Source organism: Silurus aristotelis, assembly GCF_946808225.1.
Source record: "Silurus aristotelis genome assembly, chromosome: 19".
NCBI classification, from domain to species: domain Eukaryota; kingdom Metazoa; phylum Chordata; class Actinopteri; order Siluriformes; family Siluridae; genus Silurus; species Silurus aristotelis.
The window spans coordinates 5,506,817-5,533,019 of record NC_139592.1 but is presented as its reverse complement, the minus strand read 5'-3'; the positions used below and the strand labels follow the sequence as shown (position 1 = coordinate 5,533,019).

The 26,203-nt window shown below is 41.9% G+C and overlaps 1 protein-coding gene and 1 long non-coding RNA gene across 20 annotated transcripts in view; one reads left to right on the top strand and one right to left on the bottom strand.

Annotated features, from left to right (window-relative positions):
* Positions 1–11,383, bottom strand: part of LOC310715004 — a 90,947-nt gene extending 79,564 nt beyond the window's left edge. The window contains exon 1 of the long non-coding RNA XR_014530210.1: positions 11,243–11,383. This is a non-coding gene — a long non-coding RNA (uncharacterized lncRNA). The remainder of the gene's footprint in view (positions 1–11,242) is intronic.
* huwe1 (HECT, UBA and WWE domain containing E3 ubiquitin protein ligase 1) overlaps positions 1–26,203 on the top strand; it is a 50,345-nt gene that overhangs the window by 6,338 nt on the left and 17,804 nt on the right. For 3 of the 19 annotated variants that reach the window (XM_083521083.1, XM_083521073.1, XM_083521084.1), the window contains exons 6-51: positions 31–183; positions 294–356; positions 931–1,008; positions 1,112–1,162; positions 1,256–1,424; positions 1,534–1,634; positions 4,326–4,476; positions 4,557–4,684; positions 4,768–4,908; positions 5,589–5,694; positions 5,813–5,920; positions 6,006–6,107; positions 6,527–6,607; positions 6,976–7,082; positions 7,469–7,661; positions 8,214–8,305; positions 8,399–8,601; positions 8,724–8,781; positions 8,959–9,135; positions 10,242–10,487; positions 10,594–10,727; positions 11,937–12,061; positions 12,247–12,435; positions 13,815–14,031; positions 14,217–14,339; positions 14,437–14,674; positions 15,422–15,760; positions 15,998–16,120; positions 16,246–16,341; positions 17,304–17,573; positions 18,635–18,787; positions 18,889–19,016; positions 19,411–19,492; positions 19,585–19,761; positions 20,279–20,429; positions 20,540–20,943; positions 21,217–21,412; positions 21,802–21,969; positions 22,070–22,218; positions 22,659–22,725; positions 22,835–23,058; positions 23,195–23,406; positions 24,346–24,528; positions 24,677–24,849; positions 25,774–25,913; positions 26,056–26,131. In XM_083521083.1, the coding sequence (XP_083377209.1) occupies positions 31–183; positions 294–356; positions 931–1,008; positions 1,112–1,162; positions 1,256–1,424; positions 1,534–1,634; positions 4,326–4,476; positions 4,557–4,684; positions 4,768–4,908; positions 5,589–5,694; positions 5,813–5,920; positions 6,006–6,107; positions 6,527–6,607; positions 6,976–7,082; positions 7,469–7,661; positions 8,214–8,305; positions 8,399–8,601; positions 8,724–8,781; positions 8,959–9,135; positions 10,242–10,487; positions 10,594–10,727; positions 11,937–12,061; positions 12,247–12,435; positions 13,815–14,031; positions 14,217–14,339; positions 14,437–14,674; positions 15,422–15,760; positions 15,998–16,120; positions 16,246–16,341; positions 17,304–17,573; positions 18,635–18,787; positions 18,889–19,016; positions 19,411–19,492; positions 19,585–19,761; positions 20,279–20,429; positions 20,540–20,943; positions 21,217–21,412; positions 21,802–21,969; positions 22,070–22,218; positions 22,659–22,725; positions 22,835–23,058; positions 23,195–23,406; positions 24,346–24,528; positions 24,677–24,849; positions 25,774–25,913; positions 26,056–26,131 (7,045 nt within the window). The remainder of the gene's footprint in view (positions 1–30; positions 184–293; positions 357–930; positions 1,009–1,111; positions 1,163–1,255; positions 1,425–1,533; positions 1,635–4,325; positions 4,477–4,556; positions 4,685–4,767; positions 4,909–5,588; positions 5,695–5,812; positions 5,921–6,005; positions 6,108–6,526; positions 6,608–6,975; positions 7,083–7,468; positions 7,662–8,213; positions 8,306–8,398; positions 8,602–8,723; positions 8,782–8,958; positions 9,136–10,241; positions 10,488–10,593; positions 10,728–11,936; positions 12,062–12,246; positions 12,436–13,814; positions 14,032–14,216; positions 14,340–14,436; positions 14,675–15,421; positions 15,761–15,997; positions 16,121–16,245; positions 16,342–17,303; positions 17,574–18,634; positions 18,788–18,888; positions 19,017–19,410; positions 19,493–19,584; positions 19,762–20,278; positions 20,430–20,539; positions 20,944–21,216; positions 21,413–21,801; positions 21,970–22,069; positions 22,219–22,658; positions 22,726–22,834; positions 23,059–23,194; positions 23,407–24,345; positions 24,529–24,676; positions 24,850–25,773; positions 25,914–26,055; positions 26,132–26,203) is intronic. The other 16 variants (XM_083521090.1, XM_083521074.1, XM_083521091.1 and 13 more) reach the window with 9 other exon arrangements.

Genomic DNA, 26,203 nt, shown 5'->3' with positions numbered 1-26,203 from the left:
TCTTAACGTGTACGTTTGTTTTGTGTGCAGCACTTGACCACACTTCTAGCATCATGCGACATGCAGGTGGTGCTGTCCGTGCTGAACCTCTTATATGTGTTCAGCAAGCGCTCCAATTACATCACCAGGTTAGGCTCAGACAAGAGGAGCCCTCTGCTCGCTCGGCTGCAGCACCTGGCTGAGGTAGGGTCGTGTCAAGCATCGTGTTTAAGATGTAATTTTGTGAGGTGTGGTGAGGAGGAAGGTTGATATCTTCATTGTATGACTTCTCAACTTGTTCGATCTCTCCACAGAGCTGGGGCGGGAAGGAAAATGGCTTCGGCCTGGCTGAGTGCTGTAGAGATCTGCCTATGACGGTAAGCAGTGATAGAAGTGGATCTAACGTTTTCCTCATTTCTGGTGTAAATGTGCAATTGGACACATTCTGATTGAAGGGCGGTTGTAGCTGCTGTGGTGCAAATCAAGACAATTTACAAAGATCAGGCATAAAATTGTAACCTTTGAGTGAATAACATTTATCTCTTCATTATGTCACCTGTTAGTGGGTGGGATATTAGGCAGCAGGTGAACACTGTCCTCAAAGTTGATTTGTTAGAAGCAGGAAAAATGGGAGGCGTGAGGATTGAGCGAGTTTGCCGTCTAGAAGACTGGGTCTCCAAAAATTCAGCTCTTGTTGGTTGTAGCTCAAATTAGGGCATCAACAAGATATTCGGCAGTTGGTCCTAATGTTATGCCTGCTCGGTGTAAATGTCTCTGGGGGATCTTGGTGTTTGCACCAAAGTCTTTTCTCTCACAGCATCGAAAAACAAATACGTTTCTAAACAAAGATTGGATTTGTCTGTCGATTGACTCAACCTTTCTTTAAGCCCTTCATAATGTTTACAGGATGTTCATTTGCCCTTTCTAACAACTTCTTCAATGTCTGTGTAGAAATATCCACCCAGTGCCACCACTCTGCACTTTGAGTTTTATGCTGAGCCTAGCTCTGAGGTCAAAGTGGAGAAAAAGGTACGGTCATTTTTTTTTCTCTATAAAATGCAACAAAGCATTATTTACTTTCGGTATTTCATCATTTCAAGCACTTTAATCTTTCTTCATAATTTTTTCGAAGCAGTCTAGCAGCAACACTCTTCACTACATCCACATCGAACAACTTGATAAGGTGAGCTGGTGTTTTATCTGCAAGTTGTGCAGAAATCTGTATCTTCTCGATTCCCCCTTGACCTTAATCAACCTCTCTGTGGTGTCTGCTTAGATCTCAGAAAGTCCGTCTGAGATCATGGAGTCGCTGACGGTCATGTACAACATCCCTAAAGACAAGCAGACATTGCTGTTCACACACATCCGCTTGGCACACGGCTTCTCCAACCACAAGAAGCGACTGCAGGCCGTGCAAGCCAGACTGCATGCCATCTCCATCCTGGGTGAGTGCCCTCTCAGGCTCCGGTCGTCATCGGTCCAATCATGGGGCGCCATTTATTTTCATTAAAAAGTGTGCTGAGGTGGATGATTTGTGTCTTGGTTCTTTTTCAGTTTATTCCAACGCACTCCAGGAATCGGCCAACAGCATTCTCTACAACGGGCTGATCGAGGAGCTGGTGGATGTTCTCCAGATCACAGACAAACAGCTGGTGGTGAGAAACAGCTCTGCATCTCACTCTCTAGATTTGAACGTGTCCCATCCCAGTGGAGTTGTGGCGTGTATGCTGTCATCTTGAATGTGTGACCTGGAATTTGTGATGTGCGAGAAAAGGCAAAAGGCAAATCCCCTCGTGTTGCCTGGAAACCTGGCTGATTGGGGTAAAAGTGGTAGTTTACCGGTTGTGATGCAAAAAAGGGTGCGTCAAGACATTGGACTGTGTTGCAATTATAACATGAGGCCTGGTGAATCGTTTTGGTCTTGCTAATGTTAATGGGGAATTAACTGGGAATTTACAAAATTGCACGTTAACAGGTAACTTAAATCTCATAAGTGTCTGCTCCATCAATGGTATACTTTTGTTTGAAGATTGATATATTTTTTTTTTTTACATTTTTTGTGCAGGATTTAAGAAATGATGTGTTTTATGTTATGGATGAATGCACAGTGCATGAAGGGGGCGTGGCCTCAGTGGTGCTGCAGTAAGTGCTGTGTGCATGTGATTGATGAAGGTGCAGGATAGATATTACTTGCATTAAATCCGGTGTTTTTCCCCCAAACTACTTTTAAGTTCTCAGTTTTGGTTAACCTGCAAGTCTTTCTCATTAATTCCACTCATTTCAAGGGAAAGTTTCCAGTCTCGGAAATTCCTGGAATTTTGTAACCCCTAATTTTTTGTCCACTCATGGTCTCACCTACACCTCAGTTATATATATATAAAAAAAAAATAAAAATCTTGTGAAATGTAGAAACGTGAGGCGATGGCGTAGCATTCTCGGCACGTCGCTGTGCTGGCAGCAGCGCGATAGCTTTGCGATGCAGTACCGCATTCACTCTTGCTCAGTTTCATCGACTGTCTGCTTGAGCGCGTGTTGGCGAGAGCGAGTCGTGCTGGCTGTAATAAGCCGCTCGAGTCGCGCACTGACATTTGCGTCCGGCATTTGCGCATCATCTTTAGATAGATGCTTCCTCTTTGAAGGCCACCGTAAAGACATCGGCGTGCAGTCCTGTCGAAAACACGCACGAGTTTTCAGCTTCCATTCCGGGCTCAATATTGATCCGATTTGTCATTTATCCGTGGAAATGTATGATGCAGTCAGTTCTCTACGTACCTCACAGCCCAAAGAAATTAGTAGCATAAAATCGCAGGAAGCGTTCACACGGAATAACGATTCAGCCCAAAATGATGGAGCGTTCTGTGTGTTTTAGTTTGTTATTTAAGTGTGGAAACCTGTTTCTTTTACTGAAAATGACTAGAGACTTTTTATTTTTAATTGGAGAACTGACTGCTAGGTAAAATCTTTGCCTTGTGGCGTCAGTGTGTTTGAGCTCGTGTTCGTTATGTTGGGAAGTGAGTAGAACAAACCGAACTCTGCTTTATTTATTTATTTTATTTTATTTTTTCTCAGCCATGCTCATTATAGGACTCCTGTGACTATAGCGTGTTGTGTCTCTCGTTTGCTCTGCTCGTTTTTATCCGCCGTTTCCTCCGCTACTCATTAGTGTTCCTTTACCAGATGTTCTAAAAGGAACATCACAGCTAACAAAAGTTGATTTGTTCCGAAGTGATCACAAAAGGGACAGCAGTCACGTTTTGTTTCTCACGTTTCGTCGTCGTAAGCTTGTGGCTCTTGGTTTCAAAACAGAAGGACGAGTGATGAATTTTCTAGAAGTGAAGGTAAAGCCCTTTATTGTGTTTTTTTTTTTTTTTCCACTTGTGCTGGTTTCACTACATCGTTTTCAGTTTTTAGAAGTCGCACCAACGCTTCAAATGAAATCGAAACATTTTAGAAGAAAAGCAATTTGAAAATGGAAAATGGTGACTTTCCAATACAGTGCATTCAGGTGGTTATTGTTTACCGATGATTAATGGTGCAACGGATCACAAAACACGCGGTTCGGATCACATTACGGTTTTTGAGTCACGGATCGTGTCCTTTTTTTGGATCAGCCAAAAAATGGGGGGAGACAAATGTAATTTGCTTTTTATTTATTAGAAAAAAGTTACACGCTCACGTGAATTTTGGGGGAAAAAAAACCTGTCGGTTATTCCGCGATCGGTTTAATAACCATTAATCCGCATTCGGATTAAACCGGAACAATTAATCGGTGTTTCACGTCGGTATCATATTGTGAGTCAACTGTGACCTGTTGCTTAAGTGATGTATTCATGATGCTGCTTAGCCTGTTGTTGACCTTGTGGGGTTCATCTGGGTTTGCTGGTTTCTCCCAAATTTTGCCAGCAGTTTAACTGTGACTTTTATTTGCCCCTATTTTGTGAATGATTGCGTCTGATGGTCTTTGACCAGTCGTGGACGAAGTACACAAAGCATGTATTTGAGTAAAAGTACAGATACAGTAGGTAAAATATTACTCCAGTAAAAGTTTCCTTTTAAACTTTGACCTGAGTAAAAGTACAAACGTATCTGCCTTTGAATGTACTTAAGTATCCAAAGTACTATGATTTATTATGTCATCATTTTTATCACAAGACTCTTTTGTTTAATCAACTCGGTTTATGTGAAAAGACTCACAGCACTGCGATCTATTAGTAGACTGATATTAATGAGTCAAACACTGATCGATATCTAATAAACGATCATGAGCCCAAAACAAAAGAATTTGACTGAGTAAAATGGAAGGAACGTGCAGTTTTTTGATGAATGTGTATGTGAACTTTTGACAGGACATAAAGGCTGCCTCCCTGCGAACCTTGACCTCTATTGTCCACCTGGAACGGACTCCCAAACTGTCAAATATTATTGACTGCACAGGCACAGCTTCCTACCACGGCTTCTTACCGGTGTTGGTCCGCAATTGCATACAGGCCATGATTGGTAAGAAAGTTTTAATAATGAGATTTTGCATAAATCCGTTTACGTCTGTCAATAAATTCTCCTTTTTGTCCAAATCTCAGACCCACTGATGGAACCATATCCGCACCAGTTTGCCACAGCTTTGTTCTCATTCTTGTACCACTTGGCCAGTTATGATGCCGGTGGAGAGGCCTTGGTCTCATGTGGAATGATGGAGGCCTTGTTGAAGGTCAGCATTTGTTTCTGGGCTTCTTTACTTCCTTTTCTTTTCTTTCATGTCTGCAGTCTTATAAGCAGCATTCCCTTTTCTAGGTGATCAAGTTCCTGGGGGATGAGCAGGACCAGATCACGTTTGTGACACGGGCGGTTCGTGTTGTGGACCTCATTACCAATCTGGACATGGCTGCCTTTCAATCCCACAGCGGCCTTTCTATCTTCATCTGCAGACTCGAGGTACAGGCGCGATCGTATGCCTTGCAATTTTTCGATCTCATGCTGGCAAATAGCAATATGACAAAAGTGTAAAAATATAGAAAAATTTGGTTTAGCAAGCAAATTCGGCAGCGGTCGACAAATTTCAGTTGTTTTTGTGTTGAAGCACGTGTTTCTGGACAATGGAACAGAGCGCACCGAGATACAGGTGTGCGTCTTACCGCTTGCTTCGTCTGGCTCTGCTGTGAACCGGCGAGAAACTCGCGTGTGATTAGCTCGGGGACTGGGTAAACACGCGGTCTGAATATTAGACATCGTAATGCACGTGGTCAGACAAGTGCCGGTTGCACAGCTCCCGATTTTACACAGGACGACGTCTTTCGGCACTCTCGCTTATGTAGGTCGGTGCTTCCTGTGACTGTGCATGCAGCCTTCTGCTGCCATCTGTTGGCGTGTAACAAAACTACACTCAACTTTTTTGATAGCACCTCGTATATACTTGAAAGTGTACACAATACGGTAGAGTAAATTGCTAAATGTACTACATTATTAGCAAATTATATGCGGTAGTACCCTATACATTTTTTTATTTTCCATAAATATAACATAAAATTATGATCGTTTATTTTTGCCAGAATGATGTGCTTTGCTCGGGCATTGTGTAAAAAGGGCGTGGTCTCATGTCTTGTGTATCTGTGCAGCATGAAGTGGACCTGTCTAGAAAAGAGTGCCCTTTTGTCATCAAGCCAAAGATCCAGAGGCCCAGTACAGCTGCTGAAACGGAGGACATGGACACAGATATGGACAGTCAGTTCATGCATTTCTGATATCACCGTTACAGTGATGCTGATATTAAGCATAAAATACTGCATCATATGTTCATCTTCGTGATCTAATTAAGTATTCAATTATTGTAATCCTGCAGTGTCTGAGGTTGCCATGGAGAGCAGCCCAGGACCCTCGACCTCCACAGGCTCCAAAACCGACTCGGAGCCTCGTGCACAGAGCAGCACAGTGAGCGCACCCAGAGCAGGTGAACAGACGCTTCACAGCCTCATATTTCGCATGCTATAGTGAACAGGTGTGTCAATAACAGGCTTGGCTTTACGCTGTCCCAGGTGTGCAGTGCATCCCTCAGAGAGCGGCGCTGCTCAAATCCATGTTGAACTTTTTGAAGAAAGCCATCCAGGACCCGGCCTTTTCAGATGGCATCCGTCATGGTAAACTAATCTCTTCATATACAGAGGAATATGATCTCCCAAAAGATGCTGTTTTCTGTTTATTTAAAACAAATATTTACATTGTTTTCATTTGGTAGCCGCGTATTTTATTTCCAATTAAGATAAAATGTATTATTACTATTAATGATAAGTGTTGGTGTAACATTGGCTGTGATTTAGGCTTTGAATGTTGAAAATCAGAAGAATCTCCCCCTTCCCCAATTCCCCCAAATTAATTTGTTCTTCCACATTAGTTACTCTTTAATTAAAACAAAAATGAAGCGATAGAACAAAAATTGTATTTGACAAATATAGCAAGTTTGTAAACACTTTGGCAGTTTGTGCGTTGTGTGTGTTTATCTAATATGAACTTGATAAGAGCTGCGACTGATTTAAAAGAACATATCCTGTCGCTACAGTGATGGATGGATCCCTACCTACCTCTCTGAAGCACATCATCAGTAACGCTGAGTATTATGGCCCATCACTTTTCCTCTTGGGTGAGCAAACAGCACCTGCAGTTTTCTCAAACTTTTCATTTTCAGCTCTGTAGCAGGTTTCAGTCAGTTTCAGAGTTTTTTGTTATTATTAAATTACCTGTTATTGAAATGCTTGTTCTGAAAATGGTTGTATTTATTTACTTTCTTTTTAATACAAATAACCTGCTGCATTTATAGAACTTAATGATTCACATGATAGTCCTCATGTAAGATTGAGGTTAAAACTAAGACTTAAAATTTGTATTGTTATTGAGGACTACTAGATGATTTGACAGAAACTGAAAAAATCTTTTTATGCATTTAAAATGGTTTTTTTTTTTTTTACGTACTACATGAGAAAATATAATAAAATCCATCTTCTCCCTCAGCCACAGAGGTGGTGACTGTGTTCGTGTTCCAGGAGCCCTCGCTCCTCTCCTCCCTGCAGGATAACGGCCTCACAGATGTCATGCTACACGCATTGCTCATCAAAGATGTGAGTCTGGCGTATCGATCTCCCGCTCTCGTCCTCTGCTTCCTACTTCCTTCCTTTGTTTATTTATTTATTTATTGTTCTGTTTAACCTACACGTTTCCACCGTTCTGTATGTTCGATTATAACAGTTTAGTCTCTGTTAGTGAGTTTTGGGTGAACGGACATCTTGTCTCACCACCCACTCGTAGCCTTTTGTTTATTTTCCCGGCGATATTCGCTCTTTCTTTGCCAGCCCTTTCGAATTAACTTCCCGAAACCTTCACACGCCACCAGCTCGCACCACACCTGTTGGACCGTCTTGTTCCTGGCATTTTCCCACAATCCTCTCTCTCATGTTCCTCCCCTACTCTGCTTTCTTTTTTTCCTCTCCAATTCTCTCTCTCACAGTTTCTGTCTCTGCAGGTCCCTGCCACCCGAGAGGTGCTGGGTTCCTTGCCCAACGTCTTCAGTGCCCTGTGCCTAAACGCCCGTGGCCTGCACTCGTTCGTCCAGTGCCAGCCCTTCGAGCGCCTGTTCAAGGTTTTACTGTCGCCCGACTATCTGCCGGCCATGCGACGCCGCCGCAGCTCTGACCCACTGGGTGAGTGAGTGAGTGGTGCAGCAGCAGAGCAGTGAAATGAGTTAGCGCACTAGTCTTGGAAGTGCATATAAGTGTCTTAACCAAACTTAACACTGTATAATGTAACTCAGAGAGGAATGTGACCTCTGGCTGTATTTGTGAGACGCTGGCAGCAGAATGACTGAGTATCCAGAAGCTGGCTGTTATTAATCGCAGTTATGATTTATGGGGTTGCTAAATTTCAGGAATTTTCGACTGGCAACTTTCCATGGGAATAAACTGGGATTTTACAGAATTGCAGGTTCACCTATAACAGAACTTAAATGTAGTTGGGAAAAATAAATTCAATGCAGATTTAATGCAATTTAAGTTGAAGTTCTACCTGCACATTCAAACATCCATTATTGTCAAAATAATTGGCAACAATTGTGAGTATAAATGTTCATATGTGTTAGTATTTAATACAATTTAGACAAATTTCCCCAACTTTGTAATTAATTACCTCCCCCCTCCACCCCCTCATTTGAACACCAGGTATGAAGGTTGTGTGTGTTGTTTTTTTTTTTTTTCCAGGTGACACTGCCTCCAACTTGGGCAGTGCTGTGGATGAGCTCATGAGACATCAACCCACACTGAAAACTGATGCCACCACAGCTATCATCAAGGTAGAATGATTTATCTGTTGTGTACTTTCATTTATTTCTTTTTTTTTCCTCTCGTCCGTCATCGTCTTGTGTAAATTGTCGTTTCCTCACCAGTTGCTAGAAGAGATCTGTAACTTGGGCAGAGCCCCTGAGTACATCTGTCAGAAGCCCTCCATTCAGAAGGCAGACGGGACCGTTACTGTACCTCCGGCCCGCTCAAACCATGCAGCGGAGGAAGCGTCCAGTGAAGACGAGGAGGAGGAAGAGGCTCTCCACACCTTTACCCAACAGCAAGGGGAACCAGAAAGCAATAGGCAGTTAGTGTTTTAACCTAATGGTTGATTGCAAGTGTGTTGGAAGGACATTGATTTGTGTGTGCTGGTCTTGTGGAACTGCCACGAGCCTCTCTAAATAAAATGGATTGTGTGTTTTTTTACAGAGTGGTTGGCACCGAAGAGCGGATTCCCATTCCTCTCATGGATTACATTCTCAACGTGGTGAGTGCTGAGTCAGCTAATAAGGAAGCGGCTGCTCGAACGTCCCTCATTGGCGTGTTTCTAGTTTTATCCTGAATCGGCATATTTGTCTTGCAAATCTTTTCTTCAAAAGACATAATTACAAAAGACTATCTTTGCTTTGGAGACTGATTGCATTTTCTGTTTTCTTGCATCAAGATGAAGTTTGTGGAGTCCATTTTGAGCAACAACACAACAGACGACCACTGTCAGGAGTTTGTGAACCAGAAAGGCCTCCTACCCCTGGTGTCAATCTTGGGGCTTCCAAACCTTCCCATAGACTTCCCTACATCTGCTGCATGCCAGGCTGTGGCTGGCGTATGCAAATCTATATTGGTGAGATAATCGATGTGTAATACTTTACATTTGGAGTGCTGTATGCCGGTTGTTGGCTTGACGGTTGTGAACGTTCCCCTGAATTCAAACTTGGCTGATATTTTGGTTCTATAGTTTTGGCCATTGGCTTAAATGACAATCTGTATAATCAGGTTTTCTGCCTGGTCTAAAATGTAGAAATCTAACTTGTCTTACATTCGCTGTTCTGGGTCATTTTAAACAGATTTTAATTTTCCGATGGCAATGTAACACTGCCTCTGCCACTCATCGAAATGCTCCAGCAGCACTTTTGTTTTAATGTTTTAGTTTCCTCGGCGTTGTAGTTCTTTCTTTCGCTACTCCAAATATAATCCGCTGTATTACGACTACAAATGAGACCAACACGCAACAGCCAATCGGCTTTCTGTTACTGGTTTCCATCCTTTTTTTGGATTGTACTTCAGGCGTAAACCGGATTTTATTTTTCAGCTGTGGGAAAGTGCAAGTTTAGCGATACTTGGCTTAAATAAATTGTTGAATGTTGTGATATAGGTGGTAATTAAATTCCTAACGTTTTAAAACTTAAAAATTTGACACTTAAAACCTGCAGAAACCCTGATAATAGGAACTGTAAAGCTTAAAGTCAGTCATATTAATAGACCTGTTCCATGTTTATTGAGGGAAAAGATAGTCTTGGAGCCTTTTTAATACAATCAGACTTTACATCTTTTTTTTGTAACTCAAAAGAAGGAAACTAAAATTTTAAAATATTTTTTTAGATGCTTATGTGTCTGGAAATTCTGTAGATGTTTCGAGTGTCATCTTTCACAGTAATAAAAATCTGTTGTCTTTAGACGTTAGTGATGAGAATCATGTGTTAGGGTTTCCCCTCTCATATTACATTTACTGACCTTTAAACCTGAACTGAACATAAATTCTGGCAGGTTTTGGGGAAAAAACCAAAAAAAAAACCGAACTAAAGGAAAAGAACCCTGTATATAAATGTTATTCTGTGTAGATGATCTTTAATGGTTTTTAATCCTGTGATCCAGGTATTAAAAAAAAAAAAAAATCATAACTCTTTAAAATAAGTGTCGTTTATTAAAATAACTCTGTTCCTGGTTCAGACTTTATCCCACGAGCCAAAGGTCTTGCAGGAGGGACTTTGCCAGTTGGACAGCATTTTGTCAGCGCTCGAGCCTCTGCATCGGCCCATCGAGGAACCCGGCGGTTCAGTTTTGCTGAGAGAACTGGCCAATGCTGGTCATGTCACTGATGCCACGCTGTCTGCCCGCGCTACACCTCTACTGCACGCGCTCACCGCTGCACACGCGTACATTCTGATGTTCGTTCACACGTGCAGAGTCGGACAGGTGATGTTTGCAGCATGGAACAAAATTCATCTTGGGCAGAAATGATTCATTCTCATGAGCAGCAGAACTGTTTTTGTAACTCTCCCTCCTCTCTTTTCCCTTTTAGAGTGAGATCCGGGCGATCTCCGTGAACCAGTGGGGCTCTCAGCTGGGGCTGAGTGTACTCAATAAGCTGAGTCAGCTTTACTGCTCGCTGGTATGGGAGAGCACTGTGCTGTTGTCCCTCTGCACACCAAACAGGTCAGCACCTCACTACACATGGCTTAGCCTCCGAAAGCCTTCCTCCATCAGCCCTCTGGTGGCTGAAACTGAACTGTGCCACACCCGGCCAACACCAGTTTGCTTTAAAAACCAGCCAACCTCCATCAAGATACTCGAATACGAAAATGGCTTCTGGAACACTGATTCAGTACAAATCCAGTAATTGTATATTTTGTGTTATTTCAACATGAGATACACTATATAGACAAAATTATTGGGACACCTGAACTTCCCTGCAATATGTGGTTCTTCTCCAAACTGTTACCGCAGAGCCAGAGGCACACGGTTATATAGGACGTGTTTGGATGCGGTACAATAAACTCGGAAACCCAAAACCTGTACCAGCATAGCAGTGTCCCTGTGCACAAAGCGAGATCCATGAAAATATGGTTTGGAGAGGAAAATCTCCTTTTGTAGAGCTCTGGTCTCAACCTTATTGAACACCGTTGGGATGAATTTGAACACTGACTGCACCCCCGGCCTCCTCATATCACCTACATCAGTACATGACTTTACTAACACCTTTGTGGCTGATGAAACACGCATGTTCACAAGCGCACTCCCAAAAATAGTGAAACATCCCCCCAGAAGATAAATTGTGAATGCGATGTTTAAAAATACAATATTTATGACCAGGTCTCCGCAAACTTTTGGCAATGTAGTGTATATAATTTATCAGATTGGTAAAAAAAAAAAAAAATTGACAACTTTCTCAAACCCATACAATAATTTAATGTTTTGACTGAATTGACTGATTCCAAGCCAAGACTAATTTTCATGGTCTCCCAGTATCTGCTTAACAGCCTCTTTTATAATTCCTTTGGTAATTGCATCAGTGTGTCCTGAGTGTATTTCAGGGTTTCCTTGTCTAAATTTACACATCAAAATTTTAGGCCGTGGGAAAAGTCTTAAATTTGCTGTTCCTCGTCTTAAACCCTGGCATTTACATATTGTTTATATATCTTGATGCACAGCAAAAACAATACTCTGGAATCTCCACTCATGCATGCATCTTTTGGACAACTTTAAAAATAAAAAATTCCTGCTGATGTTAGTATTGATTAGAAAACAGACCCACACTGGCAGCCCCTATTTAGGGATCTTGAAGTACGATCTTGTCCATGAATCGTTGCCTTTGTTCCATGACCTGGGTTTTCCATGTATCGAGTTGTTTTTGTTTTTGTGCAGTCTCCCTCCCGGCTGTGAATTCGGCCAGGCTGATATGCAGAAACTGGTGCCTAAAGAAGAAAAACCTTCCAGCAGTGCTGCGACCAGTGGAGGCCGGAGAACCGGTAAAAAAACACTGCCCCATGGTGATTCTGCATAAATCCTTCCTTGTTAACCTCTGCTCCTCTGTCTGTCCTCCTTTTATCTTTACCTTGATTCTTAGTTCTTCCTTTTATTGCATGCTTTTCATTCCTATCTTTTTATTTTGCCATAATGAGTGGCTCAGTGTCTTCATGCTCAGCTAAATTCTTTCTGCTGGCGTTTTCTCCAGCCGAGGCGGAAACTCTTTCTGTGGGAGTGGATCCTTCTGCACAGGGGCTGTTAGAGGGCATGGGTCTGGATGGAGACTCCCTCGCTCCAATGGAGACTGATGAGCCCACAACCGCTGACCCGAAAGCCAAGTCCAAACTCACTCCTGCCATGGCAACACGCATCAAGCAGATCAAACCTCTGCTCTCTGGTCAGTTTCACGCCGGCAACCTCACTGTTTTTTCATATGCCTTTATTTGGCTGTGTATTTTATAGTTCTTTTTATTAAGGAAAAACAAATCCACCAACAAAAAAAACTTTTCCTGGTGGTGTAACATTTTTTAGTACAGAAACAAATGCAGTTATTGTTTAACATGAACATAAACAGTGTTAAAGGTCAATTTTAGGCCCTTGAAAGTCTTAAATTAGCTGTTCTAGCTCTCAAATCATGTTAAACAATTTTTTTTGTTTATTTATATAATTATATAATAATTCGTTGTCTTATGACTACAAATGAGACCAACATTCACCAGCCAATCAGCTTTCTGTTAATTGCGCAAAAATCTCTTAGTAAAAACGGATTTTATTTTTCCGCTATGGGGAAGTGCAAGTTTAGTGATACTTGGCTTGAAAAAAGAACTGAAGAGCTCTGTCAAGGCCCGTTGCTAACATTGTGTTAGTGGGGTTTTTTTGTTTGTTTTATAATAATGGGTCATAAATGTAATTCTTAATAATTATTCATTCATTCATCCTTCATTCATTTTCTCCCACTTATCCGTAATTCGGGTCGCGGGGGCAGCAGTCTAAGCAGGCCCCCGCCTTTGACTGCTGCCCAATCCTCACAGCACCGTTCCTTACGGTCCCTCCTGCAGGTGGTGAGCCCACGGGAAGGCGGCCCCACGTCATTCCGACGTCACGGACCTTGATATTTCCCTCGTAAGGGACCCCCGGAGCACAGAGGGTTAAGGGCCTTGCTCAAGGGCCCAAGAGTGGCAGCTTGGCGATACCGGGGCTTGAACCCCAGACCTTCCGATCGGCAACCCAGCGCCTTAACCGCTTGAGGCACCACTCCCCCAATAATTAATAATTAATTCTTTTAATTCCTAAAAAGGTCTTGACTTAGTGAGACGGTTCGGAAACCCTGTTAAGTTCTCTCACGAACACATTAAGTGTTGAACTGCAAGTCTTAGTGTAATGCAATACGCTTTATTATATTGATTAAATTGAGGCTATATTTATAGATCTTAAATGCGCAGTGCAAATCCTGTTTTAAGTAGCGCAGTGTGACTAGCGATTGTGAATAAAGGCTCAATTTAATATAAAAGCATATTGCATGAATTGTATTTATTCCATTTTTACTTTTATATATATTTAATTTAATTAAAAGCAAGGTCATTTAAAAAAAAATGTTTACTGTTAACAAATGTTGATGTTAATAAAAAAAACAAAACAAGCAATTTTACTGACTTACGTACCGAACTGTGAATTTTGTGTTCATACTGGAAAAAATTCTAGATTCACTTTGACATTCTGAAATCGGAATAGCTTTGTTTCATGAACTTGACATCTTTTGACATTGCTGTTCTACAGCATCTTCTCGTTTAGGAAGAGCTCTGGCTGAACTCTTCGGTTTGCTGGTGAAGCTTTGCGTGGGTTCGCCTGTCCGTCAGCGCCGCTCTCACCACACAACAAACACGGGCACTGCCCCGACGCCAGCAGCTCGTGCAACTGCCTCCTCCCTTACCAAGCTGCTCACCAAGGGCCTGAGCTGGCTGCCACCTCCGTATACCCCGACTCCTCGCTTCAGGTACGTGGTGAATAGGCGTAACTCTACACCTCATCAGGCTCCTGTGTGTGTGTGTGTGTGTGTGTGTGTGTGTGTGTGTGTGTGTGTGTGTGTGTGTGTGTGTGTGTGTGTGTGTGTGTGTGTGTGTGTGTGTGTGTGTGTGTGTGTATGACCGTAAATGCGCTGATCGGTGCGGTTCTGTTTAGGCTGACATTCTTCATCTGTTCCGTCGGCTTTACTTCACCCATGCTCTTTGACGAGAGGAAGTACCCGTACCATCTGATGCTGCAGAAGTTCTTTTGCTCTGGGGGCCATGATGCTCTGTTTGAGTGAGTAACCAAAGTGTCTTGCTATTCCTAATCCACTGGCACTCTGGTATTATTATTATAACCCCTGTTTAATGTTGCTGTGTGTTTTCGTGCACAGGACGTTTAACTGGGCCTTGTCCATGGGAGGTAAGGTGCCAATATCTGAGGGCTTGGAGCATGCTGAGCTGCCTGATGGAACTGGGGAGTTCTTGGATGCATGGTTAATGCTAGTGGAAAAGATGGTGAACCCAAGCACAGTGCTGGACTCGCCCCACTCTCTGCCTGCCAAGGTGCCTGGAACGACGACAACCACGCCACAGTTCAGCGCCCTGCGTTTTCTCATCGTCACCCAGAAAGTACGAATGCCTTTCTGAACAAAGCTCCGATATCATTTCTGATGACTAGCAATATACTCTCAGTGAATGTCATTGGCTGAATGTAATGATGGGGGGATGAAGTAAATAACACTAATTATCTCTTCATCAAGTTAGTGGGTGGGATTTATTAGGCAGAGTGTCAACATTTTGTCCTCAAAGTTGATGTGTTGGAAGCAGGAAAAATGAGCCAGGGGTAAGGATTTGAGTGTGTTTGACATTGTGATGGCTAGACGACTGGGTCACAGCGTCTCCAAAACTGCAGCTCTTGTGGGCTCCTGCCAGTCTTCAGTGCTCAGTGTCTATTAAAAGTGCTTTAAAAACAGGGTCACGGGTGGCCGAGGCTCATTGATGCACGTGGGGAGCGAAGGCTGGACCATGTGGTCAGATTCATCAAATGAGCTCCTGTAGCTCAAATTGTCAAGTCAAGTCAAGTTTATTTGTATAGCGCTTTTCACAACAGACATTGTCTCAAAGCAGCTTTACAGAAAAAATAAAAATAAAAAAAAATTGTTCATGCTCGAAGGGTTAGGACTGTTTTGGCAGTAAAGGGGGACCTTAGGCAGGTGGTCATAATGTCATGCCTGATTGATGTAAATGAAAAGGTGTCTGATGAATAAAAAAATTCAGGCTGCTCAAAAATATGTACTTGTTAGGGAGGCAGCAAAACTTTTTTGCTATAATGGTTGTTTTTCGATGTTCTTCTAATTGTTTGTTTTTGCTATCCAGGCCGCCTTTAGCTGCATCCGCAGCCTGTGGAACCGCAAGCCACTGAAGGTTTATGGTGGGCGGATGGCAGAGTCTATGCTGGCCATCCTATGCCACATACTGCGCGGTGAACCAGTCATTCAAGAGCGTCTGTCCAAGGAGAAGGAAGGCACCACCCGTGCTGAGGAGGACGCAGGCTCTGGGACTGGAGGTTCAAGCACAGCCCCAGGAACTGCAGTCGTTGGGGAAGGTGCCTCAGGTTCTGGTGGTGGTGCAAGCACAGCTGCGGCTGCTACAGAAGACGGGAACAGCGCCACCACTCGCAGAGAACCACAAGTCAACCAGGCTCAACTCACACAGGTAAAAAAAAAAAGGATGTCCCCCCTCCTTCTCTTATGCAGGTTTGTTTGGGGTTAACACCTATAAGGTGGTGCTTTTTTATTTATTTATTATTCTTTTTTTTTTAGGTGCTTTATCTATTTCATTTAATCTGAACCCAATTGTTTTATCTAATTCTCAAATTAGTGTTGGAATCCTGGAGTGATTAATAAACCGACATAATAAAACCCTGTATGTGTGATTTGTTCTGTTGTACAGTTGATGGACATGGGCTTCTCCAGAGAGCATGCAATGGAGGCTTTACTTAACACCACCACTATGGAACAGGCCACCGAGTACCTCCTCACACATCCACCACCGTTACTGAGTGCTGCCATTCGGGTAAGACGACATCATCAAATGTTTTCAAATAAAAATTTGTTTTGCGACACACACGCACACACACAGAGGTGAACATATACACATACAGGCTTGCAGTTAGTTTACTTTGGCTTGTGTCACTGAAGGAATTCACCATGTCTGAAGAGGACCAGGTGATGAGGGCCATTGCCATGTCTCTGGGTCAGGAAGTCAGCATGGAGCAGCGCTCAGACTCTCCTGAGGTGGGCAGACTGACACACAGGCATGCAGTAAAGCTGTGTTTGAAATGGCACATCGTGCATGACTAATACCGTGTTCTAAATACAGCTTTAGTGTTTTTCATCAAATACTTTTGGCAGATAGTTGGGGGTGGGTAGACTTTAGTCTTCCAAGAGCGAAAATCACAAGTTTTAGATTGCAGCTACATCTATATAACCAGTTATGTAGTAGGATTTGGCAAAACAAAAAAGGCTAATATGAACAGCCACGTATGTTGGCAATCGATATACTGATTTAATAACAGAAATATTTGGTAGATGGACTCTGTCTTTTGGTCTAAAATAAACACTAATGTGGCTTCTGACCGCCTAAAGTGATTCTCTGCCGCTTCCTTACAGATTCTTTGGCTTCAAACACCAAAAGTGTATACAATTTGTGTATAAAAATGGGGTTAATTAATTTACAAATTAATTTAAATAGTTTGGTGTTTGAAACCAAATAATCCTGAAAAACCCTGCATACTTAGCAACAAGAATAGAATAGAGTACCTATAGTATCTTTTCCACAAAGGGCCGATGTGGGTGCTGGTTTTCATGCCAACCAATCGAGAGCCACACCTTATAATCATTGATAATGAAAACCATTAGATTTGAGCAGGTAGAATTTGGTGTGGATTTGATTCATTGGAATGAAATTAAAATTTTACCCACACCGGCACTTTGTGGAAAAGATTGGACACCCTGGGTATAGAGTATATGTTAATGCAAACTATACACGTGTCATATCAAACACAGCTGAGCTGCTCAAATTTATTACTTAGTCGAGAACCTAAGGATTATTTTTGTTTGGCGTTTTGAAATTTGGAGTTTATATGATGTATCTGTGTACATTTGCTATTAAAATACACACACCTTTGATGTGATCCAGGTATTATGAAAGGCTGATTTTGTTGTAATTCGGTTCGGGGTGTGTGTGTTTTACTCAGGAGGCAGCACGCAGGCGTGAGGAGGAGGAGAGGCGAGCCCGAGAACGAGCTGAGGAAGAGGAGGCTCGCTGTCTGGAGCGTTTTCTGGAGGCTGAGCCCCTGGACAGCGCCGAGCTCCATACCTTCACTGACACAATGCTGCCAGGCTGCTTTCACCTCCTGGATGAGCTGCCAGACACTGTCTATCGCCTTTGCGACCTGCTTATGACCGCCATTAAAAGGAATGGTCCGGAGTACAGGGACCTCATCCTGCGTCAGGTTGTCAACCAGGTCAGTCACATATAAATGGATGCTCAGTAATGCATAAGAATATTTCAAACTCAACAATTGACCTGGAGTCAGAATATGTCTAATGTTTTAGGTATTAAAATCAAATCTGCCAAATGACAGAATGCTGAGTAAGTAAATATTAAAGACCTGCTTATTCAGGGTTCTTATGCATCCTGGAAAACATCCAGAAGAATTGAATTGCAAATCTAAGCTGTTAAGCCACTAAATGGCAAGTTTCCATTATTTTCCTTTAGGCGAGCATCATGTAGGAAAATTCTACTGAGATCTTAGCTGGCCAAGAAGATGCATAGATTTGGGATTATTATTATTATTATTAAACCGACTTGGGTGTCGGGATTTTTTGTTTTTTGTGTCGTTAGTTGCGTACCTGGAACCTAATGTTCTCTTAGTGGTGTTATTTTACTGAAGAGGTCGACCGATTTTTACTGATAGCTAGGATGGATTGTACTTGCCGAAAACCGATTAATCATCTGATAGTTTTAAAAATGGATACTGGATTAAAAAAACAAATCCATAAATATTGAAAAAAAAAAAAGACGCATTTAAACTGAAACAAAAAGTAGCACTCCAAATTGATAAAAGCGGCCTCTGTAATTTGCCTCTAGAGGCCACTCTCGTACTGTTTAACACAACCCGGAAAAACTGTCTGTATTTTTGCTGATAGTTCTAGACATAAACTACTGGTGCCGATTACCCAATTAGTCAGTCAACCTCTATTTTACAGTTCAGTAACAGCAATTTCAGGTGTGTGTGATAGCTGTGAAGTGGTTTAAAAAAATGTATATATTTTTTCATTGAAATTTTATTTTAAATATTATCTTTGGGGAGGTTAGTCATTCACAGTGCACCCTGTGTGATATATTTTTGCTTAGCTTGGCTTATTTTAAGGCTGAGTTTAACTTTAGAGTTTGGTTAAGTAGAAACTTAACTAATTCTCTTTGATAAAACTTTGAGAGGAGAACAATGACATTGCACCTGCATATACCCGTATGGATTCATATATATGAGTAAGCATCTGCCACCCTGTGTCTGTGCGCTAGGTGTGGGAGGCTGCCGACGTGCTGATAAAAGCTGCTGTACCGCTTACCACCAGCGACACGAAGACCGTCTCCGAATGGACCAAACAGATGGCAACGCTGCCCCAGGCCTCCAACCTGGCCACACGTATTCTTCTCCTCACTTTGCTCTTCGAGGTACATGAGACTGCAATTTTCTGTTTCCTGTTCTAAATATTTTATAAATATGATTTCCAAGGTGTATGTCGATCGTTGACTTAAACGTTGTCGTGTTGCAGGAGCTGAAGCTGTCGTGTGCACGGATTGTGGAGAGTAGCGGGGTGCTGACGGTGCTGATTAAGCTGCTGGAGGTGGTTCAGCCCTGCTTGCAGGCAGCCAAGGAGCAGAAAGACATTCAGACACCGAAGTGAGTCACGTTTGTGGAAGTCGTCCAGGATAGAAGGACACACACATGTTACTAGTTTGAGGAGTAAAAACAATTAAAAACTCCTTGGCCACAATAGAGGGAAAGGCAGAGGTTAAAGCACTTGTGTAAAGTTAAACAAAATTTGCTAAGTGTTGCTCCTAACATTGTAAACAGTGAAATGTGGTCACCTGGGTGTGTGCACTACTCATTCCAAACGCCCAATTATCTGATGTTACTTTACTGTTTTTCGTTCTCCTTTTGTTGCCATTACATGCTCATGCAAACAGGCGCCACTTGGTGTTATTTGGACAATCTGGTTTTCTCCTAACGTCATAATTACACGTCTGCACTTTATTTCTGGATTCCTTAGCGTTTAAAACTTACATTTTTGTAGATGGATCACTCCGGTGCTCCTGCTCATTGATTTCTATGAGAAAATGGCTGTTTCTGCCAAACGAAGATCACAGATGAGCAAGGTGTGTGTGCAGTTAATATGTAGATTACCTTTTTTATGGTACAGGATATATGGTGCGACTGATTTATCATAATAAACTGATTCTCTCACCAGTACCTTCAGCCCAATGGAAATAATTGGCGGTGGTTTGATGATCGTTCGGGCCGCTGGTGCAGCTACAGTGCCAGTAACAACAGCACCATCGACTCGGCCTGGAGGGCAGGCGAGACCAGTGTCCGCTTCACCGCAGGCCGTAGGAGATACACTGTACAGTTCAACACCATGGTTCAGGTGACTAAAGATTGTGATATTTATTATGCTATAATTCTGAATACATGCTGTATATATCTATTATATTATTTTTTTTATATATATATATATATGTATTTTTTATTTTTTTTTGTGCTTGGTTGTACTAGACTACAGGCATTCAATTATGCTTTATTAATTTCTGACTTTATTAAAATGCAAAGATATAGTTGCCGTTAGCTTTTATTTAGAGGTCAACCAATTTATCCAAACCGATCGTGCTTCTGGTCCACTGTCGTTACAAGATCAGCCTCTAGGGGTGCTGTTTGACTTTACACTGGAGATTAGAGGCATTTGCTGACTTAATAACGTCAAATATGTTTATGTATGCAGTTGCTGCTGTGCGATGTTTAACGGGTCATGCTGGTCTCAGCATGCGAAGGATAAATCAGTTTAAAGACTCTTTAGTTTCATGAATTTATTAAATCGATGTTAAGTCAATATTTTCCTGATCAATTTCCCCAATCTATAACAAACATTTTCTATCCAAATTGTGCAGGTGAATGAGGAGACAGGGAACAGGAGACCTGTCATGCTGACAGTGCAGAGAATACCTCGAATGCCTAAACCCAGCAAAACCGGCAATGCCGCCGATTCTGAACGAGAAGATGAGCAGAGACTGAAGAGTGAAGAGACCCAGGCTGACATGGGTAAGAACCAAACCTGGGCTCCTGCGTTTCTGAGAATACTGAAGCTTTGGAGATGGTGTGTTTTATGCTTATAAAGTTTGTGTTAATGCTGAGTCTCTTTGCTGATACAGATCCGGCTTCCATAGCTGTCGAGATGGCACCCCCTAAGGAGGAAACTGAGTTGTCTTCCTCATCTGCTTCCGCTGTTCCTGCTGCGTCTCAGGACTCGACGTCTGGATCCAGTAGCATTGTAGTGCAGGGATTAACCGAGGAGATGACCACGGTCCTGATCCGTGCCTGTGTCAGCATGATCAGTGTTCCTGTGGACCCAGACACGCTGCACGCCACACTTCGCCTGTGCCTGCGCCTTACACGTGTCCACCACTACGCCATGATGTTTGCCGAGCTCAAGAGCACACGCATGATCTTGGGCCTAACCCAAAGCTCCGGTTTCAACGGCTTCACACCGCTCGTCACTCTGCTCTTCCGCCACATTATCGAGGACCCGGCTACACTGCGCCACACCATGGAAAAGGTGAATTACTGTCATTTTTTTTTTTTATTGTTTTAACACGATTTATTAACATTTGTGAACATTACCAATTTACATTAAAATAATATATAAAATCTAATTCACGAAAAACGTCAAATTATTATTTTTTTTATTTTAAAGAAAAGCACTCATTTAGTTTCTTAAATCAAAAGGCCAATATTAAAAAAAAGCAAGGTCAGCGTAAAAAATTCAAAGCCGCTGTGTGCTTCGTCTTCAAGTTATTTATTTTTTCTTCTGAATTTGGCCTTGTTTCAGGTGGTCCGTTCTGCAGTGACCAGTGGAGCAGGAAGCACCACGTCTGGTGTCGTGTCTGGTAGTTTAGGCTCTCGGGAGATTAATTACATTTTGAGAGTGCTGGGACCAGCGGCCTGCCGCAACCCTGAAGTTTTTACCGAAACTGCCAACAGCTGTGTGCGCATCGCTCTCCCAGCTCCAAGAGGGGCCGGAACAGGTACGAGAGTTATAGTCAGGCTTTTTTCCCCCTTTTTTAAATCAGTGATTGCTGGCGCATCGCTAGATCTGTTCAATATGTCTATTTGTGGTGTGTTTTGTTGGTGAGAGATTTATTTATTTATTTTCGGTTATGCAGGAGAAGCAAGAGATTAAACAAAAAACTGCTCCTGAACAAAGCTGAATTGTTTTAATGGTTTTTTTTTTTTTTTTAATTGAAAATGTTTTAATTACTTTTTATAATTTAACAATTAAAGAAATACATGAGCAGCCATATAATGCTACTGCATTTTGTTTTTACTTTGTGCTTGCTCGAAATTAGTTTATTATTTATTTTTTTCCGTATAATTTATTTATTTTTATTAAGCGTTTACCCTCATATTGCCTTAGCTTCAGATGACGAATTTGAGAACTTCAGAATTAAGGGTCCTAACGCTGTGCAGTTGGTGAAGACAACACCTCTGAAGCTGTCTCCGCTGCCACAAATCCCGGAAACCATTAAAGAGGTCATCTACGACATGCTTAACGCCTTGGCAGCATACCATGCCCCCGAGGAAGGTAAGACGGCGTTTTCAGCATTGTTCCTATATGTTGCTGATGCACACCCATTACTCTGCTCATACCTTTGCTGTTTTTGTTTCATCGCTCCTCCATGTAGCAGAGAGAGGAGAGGAACGATTGGTGACAGTCCCTGGTAGTCAGGATCTCTGCCAAATCCTGCAGGATGTTGGGGATGATGTTTACCAGCAGTACAGACTCACCCGGCAAGGGAGCGACTTTGACTCTCAGTCCGCTTTCCACATAAATGTGAGCACAAAATCTCACTCATCATTCAGTAGAATTTGTGCTTTACCTTTCCGATTAGCCGGGCATGACCATGACTTTAAAACATTATGACTTGTGAAGTGAATAACACTGATAATCAGCAACACAATATTAGGCAGGTGGTCATAATGTAACACCTGATCGGTGTAGTAGGTCGTTTTTTTTCCGGGTTTGTTTTATTGGCTGACAAACATTCTGTATATAGAAATAAAAAATCTGATCATTTTCTGAACTGAAAGTAATTTTTGTTCATTTGCTTAATTTAAATGTAAATACTAGCAGACTCCTTTAGTCATTCTTAAATTGCGGTTTCATTTCCAATGACCGAACACAAGGATCCAGTATGATGCCTTGCCCAACTCTGTTTCTGCATGTGAAAATAAGTGACTTTTATTTTTAATTTTTTTTCCTGCCCCCTTTAGACTCAGGTATTTGCTGCTGATGGTGCAGTTGCAGAGTCCTCCCAGTCTGGAACACCACAGGGAGAGGGTAAAAACATTTTCTCATCTAAATTTATAGCTTTCTGTTTGGAAAACGTCATGTCCACTCATTTATTTATTAATTTTTTTTCTGACTCTCAATCGGCAATTTTTTTTAGCCTCAACTCCTGAGGAGATGCGTGAAGAGAAAAAGGAGCAGGAAGGTGACCGCGGAAGCTCTTCTGAAGAAAGCAGGGCGGCAAAGGCCAAAGCCAGCAAACCTCTGATGCCCACCTCCACTATTCTGAGGCTGCTAGCCGAGCTGGTGCGCTCCTATGTGGGCATTGCCACGCTTATTGCTACTTACAACTACACCGCTGGCCAGTCTGAGCTCATTAAAGAGGTTGGTGGAACCTGGCAGAGCTGCATGCACTTGAATGCCCAGCCCCGCCACTACATAATTTCTCAGATGCTATTTTTTTTTTTTCCCTCTCTGCTTTTTTAATTACTCTGTTTTGTGTCTTTGTGTTTGCTCGCAGGACTGCAGTGTGCTGGCGTTCGTGTTGGATCATCTGCTCCCACACACTCAGAACTCTGAGGATAAAGACACCCCTGCCCTTGCACGCCTCTTCCTGGCCAGCTTGGCAGCAGCAGGCACTGGCACAGAGGCCCAGGTAACCCTGGTCAATGAGGTGAAGGCTGCACTGAGCCGAGCATTAGCCATGGCAGAGGGCACCGAGAAACATGCCCGGTGAGTCTATCAGGGTTTAATAGCATTTGTCTAACAGGCACTATTAGTTGAAAATATAAGGGTGTAATGGTTCACGCATTCGAACCGGGTCGGTGCAGCACACAAGTGCACCCAACGCAATCCTTTTTACGTGAGCATTGTTCATACAGCACATCTGTATTACCCAAGTTGGGTCTTACAGATGTCAATTTTTTATTTTTTTTTTTATACATTTTATGTCAATTTAATCAATTATCCAATCAATAATTGTAATATTTCATTTTTTATATATTGTCTTATTTGAACCAAACTGCCATTAAATTATTCTTTTAAAAAATACAATTAAAACTTTTGTTTACAAATGTTAATAATGATAAATTGCGTTAATAAAAAAATACATTTTGCATTTCTACCTTCTAAATGTACCGAAATTGAACCGAACCCTGACTTAAAAACTGAGCTACGTACCGAAGCGTGAATTGAGTATCGTTACAGCTCTAGTCAAACACGTGACGACTTATCATATATGCAGTATAGAGTTTGATTCCAAACTGTTAACATAAAACTCTTATTTCACATCAATTGCTTGAAATGTTATTTGTCTTTGTATACTTTTGCATGTAACTTTTTTTATTTTTTATATAAAAACAGTGGTGCTGGATGTGCACAGCTGTTAGTTTTATTTTAATCCTGATAGAAACAATTCTTGGTCTCTCAAGCACAGCTGTTTTCATTATTTGAGGAATCAGTCACTCATATTCTGTGCATGTTTGACAGCTTGAAAATTATCCAGAAGCCTAGAAACCAATACTAAAACTAAAGATAAAATAAGGATCAAACCAGACATGAATCTACACACAGTTTTTAGTTCCTGTGCAGAATTCTTTCAGAAGGTCTGGTCAGCATTCTGAGTTTCCTGTAGCTTACTTTTGCTTTGTTGTCCCTCTGTCCTCACTGCAGGCTTCAGGCGGTGATGTGCATCATCAGCACCATTATGGAGTCGTGCCCCTCCACCTCCAGCTTTTACAGCACAGCCACTGCCAAGACTCAGCATAACGGCATGAACAACATCATTCGTCTCTTTTTGAAGAAAGGCCTGGTTAACGACCTCGCTCGTGTTCCCCACAGCCTCGACCTGTCCAGGTGCTGCATCTCACATCTCTTCTTCTTCTTAAACACTGTTCAATTTCTTTAACTTTAATCCTAGTTTATGTCTGTGTGTCTCAGAAAGGAGTTAAGGTAACATTATTATTTTTTTTTTTTCTTCTTTCTCCCTACTTCCTCTTTATAGTCCTAGCATGGCGAACACAGTCAACGCTGCCCTTAAACCGTTAGAGACGCTCTCACGCATTGTCAACCAGCCCAGCAGCCTGTTTGGAGGAAAAGGAGGCTCTAGTAAGAGCAAGACTGAGCACGACACTGTGGGCACAGCCAGGGACAGCAACAGCAACACACAGGATCAAGGTAACTGCATTATATAAGCCCCAATGTACTTTTAGTATTGCTACATTACAAATATATATGGGGAAATAAACGCAGATCTGCCACCTTTCGCATGATGATATGGAACACTGTATCCCCAATAACTGAATATGCCATATGAACAACATGTTCTTTCAAGTAATAACGATTAGAAGATAAACCAGTCAGCAAATATTTAGAATCATTAGTAGAGGTCAACAGAAAATGTTTTTTAAAGATAGCTAGGTTGGATCGTACTTGCTGATAACCGATTAATCAGCTGATAAAAAAAAAAAAAAAAGCCACTCCATGTAAAATAAAAAAAAGGACTGATTCATCAAAATGTGATGAATGCTAATATATATTGAGGGGAGAAAATGAAAGACACAGTCAAACTAAAACAAAAAGTAACACTCCAAATAAATATACAGTTCCATACAAAATTAATTAAAAAAGGACATTTCAACAAACAGCACGTTATGTCAGTGATTTGTCTTTAGACAATGCTCTCCTACTGCTCTTGTACTGTATAATGACAGCGGACCTTCTCAGCCTCCCCAGCAACCTGGAAAAACTATCGCTGCCGATTAATTGACAAAAATAAATAATCGACCTCTAATCATCAGTAGCATAAGTATGGGTAATATCACCTCTACTAATTGATGATGCACAGAAATCTACTCTTTTTCTCTATCTAACTTTGGTGAAATGCTCGGTTTTTGTCCAAGTGTTTGCCAAGTGACTTGATTATTTAGAAAAGATCAAAGAGTTCTTGGTATTATTCTCTGTTTAGACATACCTTCTCCTTACTCCTTTGCTGCGTCAGCAGGGTCTGTTGTATGTTCATATCCATGTTACAATCGAGGAAAGTATGAGGGTGCAGGATGTGTATTTTAACAGGAGCTTCTAACATGGTTTGTTCCACAGGAGAGGCAGGCGAGGCAGAACCAGTGGAAAATAGTCACCAATGCCAGGCTACAGATGGGGATCTGATGGATGGAGAGGCAGAAGGGGACACTGTGGTCATTGCTGGGCAGCCAGAGGTGCTCAGCACTCAGGCTATGCAAGTATGTGAATTATTTTTATTTTTATACAGTCCATAGCAGCTAGTTATTTAATTTATTGATTTTTTTAGCGGCCTCTGTCTTTTTAAATTGAGTTTCTCTTTCCTTCTTTGTGATTGTGGTTTATTTATATTTGCTTTTGCAGGTGGAGAATGAGTTGGTAGATCTAATAGATGAGCTTTTGGAAAGGGATGCAGGAACTGTAAATAGTGCAATCATCGGTGAGCTTTTCGGATTTTCAATTTTGAAAGTGTGAAATGGGTGTAGAAGAAACGTTTTCACCAAATTGTGTT